The sequence below is a fragment of the Geotrypetes seraphini genome, chromosome 5 (genome assembly GCF_902459505.1).
Source record: "Geotrypetes seraphini chromosome 5, aGeoSer1.1, whole genome shotgun sequence".
In the NCBI taxonomy this organism is placed as follows: Eukaryota; Metazoa; Chordata; class Amphibia; order Gymnophiona; family Dermophiidae; genus Geotrypetes; species Geotrypetes seraphini.
In genome coordinates, this window is record NC_047088.1 from 83,821,394 (window position 1) to 83,836,641 (window position 15,248).

At 39.3% G+C, this 15,248-nt stretch overlaps 1 protein-coding gene across 10 annotated transcripts in view; it reads left to right on the top strand.

Annotated features, from left to right (window-relative positions):
* Window positions 1–15,248, top strand: part of LOC117360819 (probable E3 ubiquitin-protein ligase MID2) — a 651,807-nt gene that overhangs the window by 320,435 nt on the left and 316,124 nt on the right. For all 10 annotated transcript variants that reach the window (XM_033945263.1, XM_033945261.1, XM_033945267.1 and 7 more), the window contains one exon: window positions 9,334–9,429. In XM_033945263.1, the coding sequence (XP_033801154.1) occupies window positions 9,334–9,429 (96 nt within the window). The remainder of the gene's footprint in view (window positions 1–9,333; window positions 9,430–15,248) is intronic.

The window sequence follows — 15,248 nt, forward strand, 5'->3', positions numbered from 1 at the left end:
CAGTAGATAAAGACTTGAATGGTCCATTCAGTCTGCCCAATAGTTACATGCATTAGAAGAGCATGATTAAATTAAGTTGTAGTATATGGATTATTGGGGAAAACCAGAAAGAAATAAAAAATAAATGCTCTTCACAGAGTAAATAAGAAAGCTTCAGAAAGACATTAGCCTAAATAACAACATACTAATGGACAAACATACTAGTGTAACAGAAGACATAATAGAAGATTTCAAACCCATCAAAGAGATCCAGGTGAAGAAACTACTAAGAAGAGTAAAACCGGGCCCCCCATCCCTTGACACATGCCCGATACACTCAATAAGAGAACTCAAAGGCCCAGGACCCTCCTACCTCACAGAAATCATTAACAAATCACTACAATCAGGGCAAGTTCCACTTAAATGGAAACTCTCAGTCACCAAGCCTGTTCTGAAAAATAAAGTAAAAGATCATGAAGATCTCTCTAACTATAGACCAGTAGCCAGTCAACCATGGATATCTAAACTAATAGATAAAATAGCCTGCCAACCAAATATCAGACTTCCTAGAAAATGTGTCAAAGCTTGACAAGGCCCAATCAAGTTTCAGATGACACCTGAGCATAGAGACCTTACTAGTAGCAGTACAGGACTCGGTCCTGAAACACCATGCAAAAGGAGAAGATATGCTACTCGTATTCCTGGACCTCTCAGCAGTCTTTGACCTAGTCTAACACACACACTGCTAAAATCAAGATGCATGACCTTGGGCCTCAAAGGAAATATCATATCATGGATTGAATACTTTTTTACAAATAGACTAATGAGGGTATAATGGAATTCCCTCTGCCGCATCACTGATGTCATCAGTATTGCGGCACATGGAAGGCCCCGACGAGAGAAGGCCACGAAGCAGCCTATTTAGAGTGCTGCCAGCCCGATGCTGCTCTGGAGGGAGGTATGTAGAGTTCGTGGTCGGAAGGGTTCAGATGGTCGGCGGGCTGGATTAAAAAACTAAACGGGCCGGATATGGCCCATGGGCTGTAGTTTGCGGCAGCCATTCACGGAGTAGAGCGGGACCAGGCATTAACACGAAAAGCTCATGCCTGCCTCGTGCTCCGCTCTGACGCTGACGCAAGAGTTTTGGAGTCAACTGAGGGAAGGGCAAGAGCTCTGAAAGCTCCTGCCGTTCTGTAATGGACGCAGGATTTTAAAAAGTGCTCCCCTCTGAGCTGCCGCAAGAGTTCGGGAGTTAGCGGAAGGAAGGGCAGGAGCACTGAAAGCTCCTGCCATACAGCACTGGACAGCCAGATTTTTAAAAAAGGTACGGGGGTACAGGGAGGTATTTGCTCCATAAGATGCACCCTTATTTCCTTTTTGAGGGTGGAAAAAGTGCATCTTATGGAACGAAAAATATGGTAGGTATGTACAAATAGGTACGTATAAGCAGGTAGATTGATTATATATTATAGGCAAAAATAAGAAAGAGGATTGATTATGATTTAAGAGGGCTATATTGAGAACCAGCTCAGAAAACGCTAACTCTGTATTGTAACACCTTTACAAAAGCACAAGTATTGATAATGTATTGATAATGGTTTAATAATGTCTAATTTGAAACCATCACAGGAAACACAAACTCTGTATTGTAACACCTTTACAGAAGCTCATGTATTATAACACCATTAGAAAGCTCATATAAACTGCTCTGAATTGACTCCTCCAGTCATTAGCAGTGGTATAGAAGCTTTCAATAAACAATATTTCTGGGCCGTAGATTGTAGAAATCTGCATGGGACTGTCATTAGGTTCCAACTACTGGAGTTGCTGCTGAAGCTCATTCCAGCCTATCCAAACCATTTTGTCATTTGCAGCATACAGATTGTAAAAGTCTGTTCAGCATTGTCCTCGTGTTCCAAATTACTGGAATTCCTGTCGGAAGCCCTCCACAACTCATCCTAAACCAAATTACCATATATAGGATATAGACCATGTAAGTCTGCCCAGTACTGGCCTTAGTTCTTCAATGTATACCATTTTTTTTCTAATTGGAGATCCTCTGTGTTCATCCTATGCTTTTTTGAAGTCCACCACCTCCGTCAGTAGGGCATTCCAGAATAGCTATAAAATAGATTGCTTTGAAAAAGATACTATTGCCAGACAAATTCATCATCGGTCACAATAAAAAGGAAAATTTATAGAGCAATTTAAGAATTGATGAGAAATTGTCTGGTGATGGTATCTTTTTATAGCTACTCATCACTCTAATGGTCTGATTTCCTAGTTTCCTGTAGAGGTATAAGAAGGATTTTAAAAAATGCCTTTATTAAAACAGGTGCCCTTAGATGGTGTTTGATATAATTTCCTTGGATTTTTTTGTATTATTTATGATTGTTTCATAAAAGCAACATAGGAATTGTATGGGGTCCTTTTACTAAGATGCAGTCTAAGGTGTCTTTAGCATGCCCTTAAGTGGTTTTTTTTCCCATGTGCTAAAACCATTTTTACCACAACAGTAAAATGGCCAATTTTCCTTTTTTTTTTTGCATTAATGGCCATGCACTAATGTCACCATTAGCACAAGCCCATTAAAAAAAATATCTTAAGTGCATTAGCACATACCAACACCTATTTTGTAGATGGTACGGGCTCTCATGGTAATCTTATGCTAATAACATGAGTCAATGTAGCTGTGTTAACTGACTAGCACAGAAATGCCCTCTCTTTGCCCCAGACATACCTGCTACGCAAAAAATTAAAAATAATGGTTAGTGTTTGACATTTACTGCAGGACACCTGAGCTCATCCTACGGTACCCAATTTTAATTTAGGTTAACTAGCACTTACCACAGCTTAATATACGAACACTACAGCTTATTTAGTCTAAGGTGGTGTGTCTCACTCAGTGGGTCAGGACTCACTGGTATGTCCCCAGGAAGTGGAAGATATTCTCCCTCCAAATTTGGTGTAGACAGCAAGCCTTTGCTTTCTTTACAACTCTCAGTATCTGCAAACTGAAAAGACCAGCAATTTTGAGAGTCATGTTCTTGAAATCTTCATAATTGGTCCCTATTTCTGCTGTCCTTAGACTCGGCTATACTGTATAGTTTCTGAATAGTATATTTGCAGGTTTTTGTGTTGCTTCACAGTATCTGGCAGTGGAGGGATTTTGTGTTGCTGTTACTGTGGTGACACTAGAATATGAATATATATTTGTTATGATATATGACAAGTGAGAAATCTGGGACTAATGTTTGCATACAGCTTTTTGATATGGGATAGGCAAATTCATCTTAAACTTACAGTTAAGCAATATTTAGGTATGCTTTGACCAACATTTTAGAGTTTGTGTGTTACATTGCAAGAACGTTGTCTTCAATTAATTTGACACGCTAAAGTTAAGACCCAAGTGATGAACTGGATTAGAAACTGGTTGATGTGGTGGTTAATGGAATTAACTTGGAGGAAGGAAAGGTGAGCAGTGGAGTGTCTCAAAGATCAGTGCTTGGGCCAATGCTGTTCAACATGTTTGTGAGCAACATTGTCAAAGGGTTAGAAGGTAAGGTTTTCCTTTTTGTGGATGATATCAACATTTGAAACAGAATGGATACTTAGAAAACATGAAAAAGGACCTGCAAAAGTTAGAATGGGTGTAATGTTTGGCAATTAAAAATCAATGCAAAAAAGTAGAGTCATACACTTGGGGAGTAGAAATCCAAGGGAGCTATATGTGCTAGGAGGTGAAAAACAGATGTGTACAGACAGGAGAGGGACCTTTAGATGATAGTGTCTGAGGATCTGAAAGCAACGAAACAATGTGACAAAGTAGTGACTGTAGCCAGAAGGATGCTTGGCTGTATAGAGACATAATCAGCAGAAGAAAGTAGATGTTGACGCCTCTGTAGAAGTCATTAGTGAGGCTCCACTTGGAGTATTGTATTTAGTTTTGGAGGCCTTATCTGGCTATGGATGGCTGGGCTTGAAGCAGCCCAGAGGAAGGCGACAAAAATGTTATGGGGTTTATGCCTAAAAACATATAAGAAGAGACTGGAAGACCAAGAAGGCAAACAGGATACTAGAAACTATTAGAAAAGGAATGGTTAACAAGATTAAGAATGTTATAATACCTCTGTATCGCTCAATGGTACGACCTCACCTTAAGAATTGCATTCAGTTCTGGTCTCCTTATCTCAAAAAAGATATAGCAGCACTAGAAAAAGTTCAAAGAAGAGTGACCAAGATGATAAAATGAATGGAACTCCTCTCGTATGAGGAAAGACTAGCGAGGTTAGGGCTCTTCAGCTTGGAAAAGAGGGGAGATATGATTGAAGTCTACAAAATCATAAGTGGTGTAATATGGGTATAAGCATATTGATTTTTTTACTGCATCAGGACTTACAAAGACTAGGGGACACTCAATGAAGTTACAGAGTAATATTTTTAAAACCAATAGGATGAGATATTTGTTCACTCAGAGAATAGTTAAGCTCTGGAACGTGTTTGCCAGAGGATGTGGTAAGAGCAGTTAATGTAGCTGGTTTTAAAAAAGGTCTGGACAAGTTCCTGAAAGAAAAGTCCATAGTTTGCTGTTGAGACAGACAGGGGATAGTAGTATGGAATGCTGCTACTAGTTGGGTTTTTGCCAGGTACTTATGACTTGGATTAGCCTAATATTTTATAAAATGAACAATTGAGTGTCAGTTTGTTATGGACCCCCTTTCTTGTCAAAATATTTGTGTACAATATCTGTGAGTTCTTGAAAATCAAAAGGGTTCATATTTGAGGCTGCAGAAGTCTGCCTTGGTTCGTGGGCCTTGCTCATATATTTCATGAGAGAGAATGGGCTTCTAAATGTCCCTGTCTGTGTGCAGCCTTTGAGATTGAAATGCTCCCGCTTATGAAGGATGGAGACTTTAGTTAATAGGTAGAAAAGCGAGGTAAAGCGTGTTAGGCAAGAGTCATTGGCATAAATAATACACTTATGCCTACACTTGCCCCTACTGGTTACTACCTGAAATTTACAGGCAGAAGTTTAGCAGGAAAAATTATAAGAAGTCTGTTAGAAGAGGACAGATGCCAACTGCCAGTTCCAGTCCAGTGTGCACTGGGCCTTTCACCAGGGCAGAGACTGACAAGAAATAGAATTAAAAGCACAAGGTAAAAAAATAAAAGTTATTAGTACAGATGTGGCGTGTCTTAATTGAGTGACTGTTTTCACTTTGAACCCTGCTTTTCTTCAGAGCAGCTCAAATATTCTTAAATGCAACACACTCTAGCAAGCATATAATAGCAAATCATACAATGCAAACTAGCACAGGTAAACTACAAAGACTTTTGATAGTAAAATCTCACCAAATATAAAACCCAAAATATTACTGAAACTTTTCACAAGTGTGTCATCCAGTCTAAAACAATTTAAGGATTCCAAAAGGACTTTTGATTTCTATCTCACTCTTATACATAAAAAAATTGAATTCTACTTACCCAAATCATCAGGAAGGACCGAGACAAAGCCCCCAAAATGTCAGTTTGTTAGTGGCCCCCCCCAATGTATGGTGGTAGGGGTTAAGTGAAAGGCGTATTGACAAACGCTGGTCCCAGATTCAGTTCCCTCACTGAAGACTCACCAGGAAGTAGAATCAAAGAGGCAAAGCCAGAGGTGATTGCATAAAGAATATATTATAGAAATAGTCTTACAGAAAAGCAATATTTATAAGCATTACAATTAAACATTACAATTAAGTAGAGAGCAACGCAGTTTCCCTGCTTTACAGAGTTCAGAAGGAAGTGTGAAGTTTCAGGGAAAGGCAGAGAGAGAGAGAAAGAGAGCCAAGACCCCTCTCCTCCACAGATTGATAGATAGATTGATAGCTAGATTGATAGAGCAGAGAGGAGGCTTTTATACCTTGGCTGAATATAGAAACCTGTGTGCCCCAGTATCTTTCTGTTTAGAACTTGCAAACTGTTTGAAACAATGGTTAATTTAATTGCTAAGGAGGGTGTGATACTTGCAAGCATGGTGATGGGATTAGCCTCTGGCTTCTTTGTTCCATGCACCTGGACCCATTGTCCTAAGCACCCTCTTAATCAGACATTAACACCTTTTAGCTAGTCATGATTCAATCAGGGCTACTTAAAACCTATCAGGGATACTTAAAACCGTCTCCCTGCTCTCAGGGTCTATCTGCATTCCCATGCCTGAGTCAGATTGATATAATTCCCCATAGGCCTTCGCTGACATAAGTAATGCCAACTAAAAATGCTGAATGGTAGTGATGGCTAGGCTAAAGTAAGGATCTTAAGGGGCCCTTTTACTAATTTGCTTTATATACTAACATGTGCCTAACACAGCAAAAAATAGATTACCTGCTATGGCGACATGTGGTAGTTTGAGAATGTGTGCACGCTCATCATAGAAACATAGCAACATAATGGCAGATAAAGGCCAAATGGCCCATGCAATTGGCCCACCCATAGCATACACTATCTCCTCCTCTCCATAAGGGATCCCACATGTCTATCCCATGCTTTGTTAAATTCAGACACAGTCTCTGTCTCCACCATCTCTTCGGGGAGACTGTTCCACGCATCTACCACCCTTTCTATAAAAAAAGTATTTCTTTAGATTACTCCGGAACCTATCAATTCTTAACCTATCCTATGCCCTCTTATTCCAGAGCTTCCTTCAAATGAAAGAGACTCGACTCATGTGCATTTATGCCACATAGGTATTTAAACATCTCTGTCATAATCACCCCTCTCCTGTATTTCATCCAAAGTATACATATTGAGATCTTTAAGTCTGTCCCCATATGCCTTATGATGAAGACCACATACCTTCCTCTGGACTAACTCCATCCTTTTTATATCTTTTTGAAGGTGTGGTCGCCAGAATTGTACACAATATTCTAAATAAGGTCTCACCAGAGTCTTATACAGGGGCATCAATATCTCCTTTTTCTTACAGACCATACCTCTCCTGATGCACCCTAGCATCCTTCTAACTTTCGCCATCACCTTTTCAACCTGTTTGGCCACTTTAAGATCACCACATACAATCACACCCAAGTTCTGCTCTTCTGTTGTGCACATAAGTTCTTCACCCCCTAAACTGGACTGTTTCTTTGGGTTTTTGTAGCCCAAATGCATGACCTTGAATTTCTTAGCATTAAATTTTAGCTGCCAAATTTCAGACCATTCTTCAAGCTTTGCTAGGTCTTTCTTCATGTCATTCACATCATCCAGGGTGTCTACTCTGTTGCAGATTTTGGTATCATCCTCAAAGAGGCAAATCTTACCTGACAGCCCTTCAACAATATCGCTTATAAAAATGTTAAAAAGAACAGGGCACCAGAATTTCTCTTAAGTTCTTTCAGCACCCTTGGATGTATACCATCCGGCCCCATCGCTTTGCCTAACTTCAATTTAGCTAGCTCCTCATGAACACAACGCTCTGAAAATCAATCAGGGTCTACCACTCTTCCATCCCTGTTCGCGTTTCTCTTCTGCATTCCCACTCCCGGCACTTCAGCCGTGAATACAGAACAGAAATATTTGTTAAGCAATTCAGCCTTTTCTTTAACAGCTTCTACATATCAGGAAGAGAGTGGGGATATCTGTTAGTGCATCTACATTAGCATGCACTAACTGGTTATTGCAAGGATATGCAGCAATAGGATGCATCAGTTTTGGAGATGTGCACTTGCATTTGATGTGCTGTTCCTGAGAAGTTCACAAATTTTATGCAGGTACTGTATGCATAAAAAATTTGTTTGTTGAATCAGTCAATAAAAATCGGCTCATGGTTCTATGTATACTTTCCGCAGCAATTTCTCAGACAGCTGACAAGGTATATTCCTTGAGAGGCTGATCTGCAGATGTGCCATGCTTTTAGAAGATAATTAGATCATGTTATATGCCTCTGTTATATAATAATTGACTGGGCCTGTGCTAATTTTTACACCACATTGCTAGCTAATGATTATAAATTAGAGTTCTTATCAAATTCCTATTCCATGCAGATGATGATGAAAGGATTTCTGTGCACCAGGATGCTATCTAGCTTTTTATATGGATTCTGTTGTCCACTTAGGCTTTGTATGCCAAAATCTTCTTTTGGTTCAGTACAAGAGCCAACAACCAGCCAGGAGAACCGAGACAGTTACACAATCTACAATTTGTAGACGTAGTATTGCATTTTCAAGGGTTAAAAAAAGTAGTATTCAAAATAATATAAAATTATTATTCCCAGGAATGTATTTATTAGTGACTGCCCCATCATGAGTAGGCAATGTGATAAGAACAGACCAAATGATTTTTAGAGCATAATAACTCCAGCATGACGTGGTACAGTAGGATGTGGGTACCGGTAATCAGCTTGCCTAATTGAGATATAGACCAACGGCACTAAATAGGAAAAGATCAAGTGCACACTGACAGTGCTAATTTTGAAAAGGATTTGTAGGTTTACTGGTGGCTGCTAATCATCTGTGGATTTTCAGCCACTTAGCAGGGTAAATCTGTAAATGTGCCTATATTTAGATGCATATTCTAAATAGGAAAGCAGATACTTAGAAAATACTAGCATAACAGGTAAAATATTGGTAGGGTGCAAATCCAGCTAAGCCTTCTGCCACTATTCATGTTGAGGAGGAGTGGAGTCAGAGTGGAGCAAGGGTGGCAACTGTAAGTTATCAGTGGTGATATTCAGTCAGTATATATTTGATACAGTTTCATGTTAGTCCTATTATTAACAGCCCCTTTTACAAAGCCGCACAGCAACAACCCCGAAGCACTTTAAATCTCTATGGGCTTCGGGCCTGCTAGTGCGGCTTTGTAAAAGAGGCCGTAAGTTTCAGTTTGCTGCCTCCAAGTTTATCTCATTTATTATATTTAAGTTTATATTTGGCTATTTAATTATTGTTATGCTGTTAACAAAATTGTTAAGTTTTTTAAAACTGTACTGGCTCTACCCCTCCTTGTCTTGGATAGTTTTATGGTAGTGCATTAAGGCCTTCTTTTACTATGCCACGGTCGAAGTTTCTACTGCGGCCTGGGCTGTGAAATGCTTCAACGCTCTGCCCAGTTACATTTTTTTTTAACCCCGTGGAGGTAGGATGAACATCATTGTGATATAATCTGCTCACAATTCAGATTTCTACTTTGAGTTCTCATTTCTTTTGCTTGTGCAAATAACAGAGAAAAAAAAAACCACATTGTTTAAGCCTATAGACTTGAGTCAAATATGATTCTGATATAAACTGTTCATAAATTCAGATTTCAGCTTTGTAATCTCATCCCTGATGCTCATGATGATGTGCTTTATTTTCCTTTTGTTCTATTCCCTTGTGACAGCAAACTCTGGAGATGAACCTCAGTAACTTGGTGAAGCGCAACAGTGAGCTTGAAACCCAGATGTCCAAATTGATCCAGATCTGTCAGCAGGTAGAGGTGAGTGAGAAACGTGCTGGTTCAAAGGCTGCTGATTTTAGGGACTCTGGGTTCTCTCCTCCCCCAAGATGCTTTCCAGGAAGTCCAAAAGTGAGCTAAAGGAAAAATAATTCTGAAGGAATTTTGCTCACATGAAATCTGTGTATGCAAGGTGTTAGAAAGGTCAGACTGAAGGTTTGGAAGGAGCTTATTACAAAGCAATGAAACCAAATAACCAAAGGCTGTAGAGCGAGAGAATTCCCAGTGGAAATATTTTTAAAAAAGAATACAATATATATTTGAATATAAACCGACCCGAATATAAACCATGGTAACCATTTTCTCCCAAAAGGTTGACTCAAATATAAAATGGAGGGGAGGGGGGGGGGTTATATTCAAGTGCCCTGCCTTCCACCCAGCCTTCCTTGCCTCACTCCTTCTTTCATTCCTTTCCTTCATTCTCAGCCCCCAATGTCCACTGCAGACCTGCCTAAAGCCCTGGTGGTCCAGCGATGAGTCGGGACAGGAGTGATCCTTCCCGCGCCCTGTCCCAGCTGACTCTAAACCACCCCGCCTTCCTCCCACCTTCCTGACCCCTAGAGACCTTACCTTTAAAGCCCTTGTGATCTAGTGGTGAAGCAGGGCAGGAACGATCTTCCTGCGCTCCTGCCCTGTGAGAGCCACAGTCAAGAATGCCTGCTGCGAGTTCCTGTTGCAGTCTCACAAGTTCCCATGGTTGCAAACCTGAGGACCCGAATATAAACCAAGACCCCCATTTTTGACCATTTTCTGGCCCAAAAGTCTTGGTTTATATTAGAGTATATACAGTAATCAAATGATGGGAGACAGAAAAACACAAGGCCCTATTGGGCTGGTAAAGGAGTACAAGAGATGATAGATAAGATGGGGTTCCTAAATAATAAGCTTTGTGTGTACATAATCTTAAATTGTAGGAGCCAGTGTTGCTATACTAGAAAAGGAGTAATTTGTGAGCACTGTAAAGAAGTTTAACTGCAGTATTCTGAATAATCTAAAGATGTTGCAGGGAATATTGGGGGAACTACAGCCAAGAGTGTATTGCAATAATCTAAATGATATATGATGTCTAAGTGAGATGATCCTCTCTCTAAGTTCTCAGTTTGCATCTAGTACAGATTGATAGTCATTGCTTTTAGATCATTGTTTGATTATTTATTTTTATGAACCACCCAGAAAAGAAGAAAAAATTCCTCACGTGTATAAAGTGATGAGCCATCAAGGGAGGTACAAGAAAGAAGTCTAACCAGGTCTCTAATGTCATGCAACACTTTGATTGTTGTATAAAAAGCCAAGACAGTAGAGGTTCTCCATATAAAAGAACCAACAGTGTTTTATGGTTGCATCAGAAGATTGAGTAGCTTAGTCAGAAGATTGAGTAGCCTAACTTTAGACGTGCTAGAATCAGGGCCTAAGTGTATAGTTTATTACTGGCATTACTATCATTTTGATTGTACTTAAGCGACCTCACCTTGTCAGTTTGAGATATTTAATAGTGTTTAAAAAAATAAAAGTGCGGAAACTTTTTGAAACTCCATTGTATAAAACTCCACTATCTGCCACACATCTAGGACTGCGCAGTTAGGAGTAACCTAATGGTTACAGCAGAATGTTGAGAATCAGCTATAATACCATTATAGCCCCTTGTGTTGTTATGCAAGTCACTTAACCCTCCATTGTCTCAGGTATAAAGTTGTTTGTGATCTGTCCAGAAACAGGAAAATGTAACTCACTTTGAGCTACAAGGCATGAGACAAATCCAAAATCCCTTTCCTTTATTTGCAACACAGGCATAATAGTAATTTGAAGAATTCTCAAGCCTTAACCAGCAACAATTGCAACCAAATAAATAACAGATATGATCTCTAAAAATCAGTTTAGCCACCATGTTTTCTGCTTCACAGATACACAAGTCTGCGACTAAAAAGCTGTTTGATTATTTTCATCTAATTTCTATGCATTTTGGTGTGCTGAAAACAAATAAAATATTGAAAAAACTCCTAGACATCATGATTTGCTACAAAATGCAAAATTGACTTCAAATTTATCAATTTTTTTATATTATGGGTTTTAACCAAATTTAAAGTCCAAATTACTATTAATTAATTCACATAAGTGCATTTAAGATATATAAAATGCCCAAAAAACCTTAAAGAGGTTGTCTGAGTTAGGTAAAAAAAAATATAGCACTGTAAATCTGATGGTCAGCAATATATACATAAGCTAAGCAAGTTTTAGGGGAAAAAATTATATTTCCTCATTTCCCTAGTTCTCTTCTGGCCCTTTGTTGTTATTTGCAGGTAAACAATCTCTGCCCCTCCCCCTGCAAAGGGGGTGAATACAAGTGCTACACTGAGTGACATGTCTGACTACTGGGATACTCAGCAGCATGCTGTATGTGTAAGCCTCAGCCCTGAGTCTGTGCTTTTAATGGTAGAAGGGGTTAATCTTTCCAGAAGAATCCAGTGGGAGGGAGACTCAGGGCAGATAGCAGCAGCTCCAATCAGTGCAGGGGGGCGTGGCCAGCACTGTGACGACTCATATAAAGACAAAGAGCTACTCTCTCCTGCAGTCCACACTTATGCACAAATCATCATCAGGTTCTTGGTTCTAGGCTGTTCACACTTTTTTATCGCAGTTCATGTTAGTTCGTCATTCTTCAACCGTTATGTTATGGCTCCATGAAAGTGTATTAATTCGCCAGACAGTTTCTGTTTCATCTGTGGTGAATATACAGTGTTGAAGCAACAGCAGAATATTATAGACTTTGTGAAAAAAGTATACTTCACATACTTTGGACTAAAAATTGGAGATCAAGATAAAGTTTGGGCGCCTCATAAAATGTGCAAACAGTATGTTGAGGACCTCCGAAACTGGTTCAAGGGTAAGAAAAAATCTTTCCGTTATGGGATTCCTATGGTATGGCGATGTGAAAGGGTTTAATTCCAAATGGAAGCATTCCATTTCATACTCCAATCTTCACTCAGCAATTCGTCCCATCCCACATAGTACAGATATACCAGTACTCAAGTCCCCTGCTACCTTGGAAGAGATACTTAGTTCCGATGAAGGTGAAGTCATACCTGAACCAGATGAATCAAGTTCTTACTTTGAAGATGATACAAGACCAAAATTGTTTTCTCGGGAGGAGATGAATGAATTGGTAAGAGACCTGAATCTTCCCAAAGATGCTGCTGAGTTACTCAGATCAAGGCTGAAAAGCAGGAATTTATTGTTGCCAGGAGTGTCATCTTCATGGTTCAGACATCGTGAAATGGAGTTCGTTCCTTACTTCGCCCAGGAAGACAAGTTGGTTTATTGCATCGATGTCGAAGGTCTGATGGGTCAATTTAAAATCCAATATGATTCAAAGCAATGGCGTCTTTTTATAGATTCTTCAAAAAGAAGTCTCAAAGCAGTTTCACTCCACAACGGTGGTTTTTACACTCCCATACCTGTAGGTTATTCTGTACACTTGAAGGAAACCTACGAGAACTTGGAATTGGTTCTTCGTAAACTTAAATATGAAGACCATGGTTGGCAAGTGTGTGGGGACTTGAAGGTCTTGTTTATGCTACTCGGGAACAAGCTGGGTATACCAAATACCCTTGTTTTCTGTGTCTATGGGACAGTCGAGACCAACAAAATCATTGGACCAAGAAGAGTTGACAGCCGAGGGTACTAACAGTCAGTGAAAAAAATGTCCTCCGAGAAACTTTGGTACCTTCCCATAAAGTTCTTCTACCACCTCTCCACATAAAATTGAGATTGATGAAGCAATTCGTAAAATCACTTCCAAGAGATGGAGAATGCTTCAAATACTTGGTCATCAAGTTTCCAGGCCTGTCGGAGGCAAAATTGAAAGAAGGTGTGTTTGTTGGACCAGACATTAGAAGGCTTATAGTTGATCAAGACTTTGTCAATACCATGACGGATCCTCAAAAAGAAGGGTGGATTGCATTTAAAGAAGTCTTACAGAAATTTTTAGGCAATAAAAATCCTCACTACAAAAATATTGTCGGACGGATGCAGAAAGCATTTCAAGCTTTAGGTTGCCTGATGAGTTTGAAAATGCATTTCCTCCAATCCCACCTTGACTACTTTCCTGAAAATTTGGGAGCTGTGAGTTAGGAACAAGGTGAATGATTTCATCAAGACATTAAAGAGATGGAAAGGAGATACCAGGGAAAATGGAGCATTACAATGATGGCAGACTACTGTTGGATGCTTCAGAGAGACATTCCAGATGCTACTCACAAGCATAAATGTACCAAGAGGAGCCTCACAGGGAAGAAGAATCGAGTTTAGTGTGTGTAGGTGAGCTCATTTCAGCTCAAAAAAGGATTTTCATGAAAAAAATTATAATAAAACTTTAATTTTAGAAGCCTATTTCCATTTATTTTGAGGTATTGCCTTATTTAACATAGTTACCTAAATTGCCAGGAAACATGATGTCCTATGACCAAATAGAGGTCATTTTCAGCGCACCAAAAAACATAAAGGTTACGTGGAATAACCAAAACAGCTCTTGAAAAATTTTTTTTTGCAGACTTGTGTATAATCTCAAATATATTACAGTAATCCAGTTGAGACTAAATAAGAGCCTGTACTAGTGGCCTCAAATGTTCCTTAAATAATCAAATTCTTGTTTGCCTTAAATGACATTGTTTAAACACCACCTTTTCTAATTATGCTGGAAAACTAACGCCTCTTCGTCAATGTAGAATCTAGTACACTTTCAGTGCTATTACCAACGGAATATTGAATATAGCTAGCCTTAGACTATTCCTTGGCATACAGTTAATTGAATGCACCAACCAGAAAAGCTTTGTTTTATCAATGTTCACATAAAGATAGTGGGCACTCATCCAGGCTTCACTATCTTAAAACTTTATCTAAAAGCAAATAAGTTTGATCCAGTTTCTTGAAAAAGAATAAGGAGTATACCTTCAGCATAGTAACATAGTAAATTATAATAGATAAAAGACCTGTATGGTCCATCCAGTCTGTCCTGTAATCCCATGTATTACAATTTCATGATTAAATTAAAATGTATTTTTTCTTTATTATTTCTGGGCCAAAGACCTTAGATGTCTAACTGGTACTGTCCTTAGGTTCCAACTGCTGAAGTTGCCGTTGAAGCTCCAGCCTATCCAAACCATCTCATTTGCTAGATTTGGACTGTGAAAGTTTGCTCATTTATATTCTAATTAATGATCCTCTGTGTTAATCCCACGCTTTTTTGAATTCCATCAAAGTTTTCTTCTCCACCACCTCCCTCAGGAGAGCATTCCAGGCGTCTACTACCCTCTCCGTGAAAAAGAATTTCCTAACATTACTCTTAAGTCTACCACCCCTTAGCCTCAAAGTATGTCCTCTAGTTTTACCAATTTCCCTTCTCTGGAAAAGATTTGGTTCTATATTAATACCTTTCAAATATTTAAATGTCTATATCATATCACCCTTGTCCCTGCTCTCCTCCAGAATATACATGTTGAGGTCTTCTAGTCTCCTCTTGTACTTCTTTTGGTGCAAACCTCCTACCATTTTTGTCACTTTCCTCTGGACCCCTTCAAGTCTTTTTCTATCCTTGGCCAGGTATGGCCTCCAAAACTGAATACAATACTCCAAGTGGGGCCTCACCAACAACCTGTACAGGGGAGTAAAAAGAGGTACCACAACCCCGTAAATCATTGCTAAATGAATTTATAAAACCTTAAGGAGGAAATTATCAATGTGGGCTACCATTAAGATGTATTAACCCCAGTTATTAGTAATTAGGTCTCATTGGATGAAATGGGACC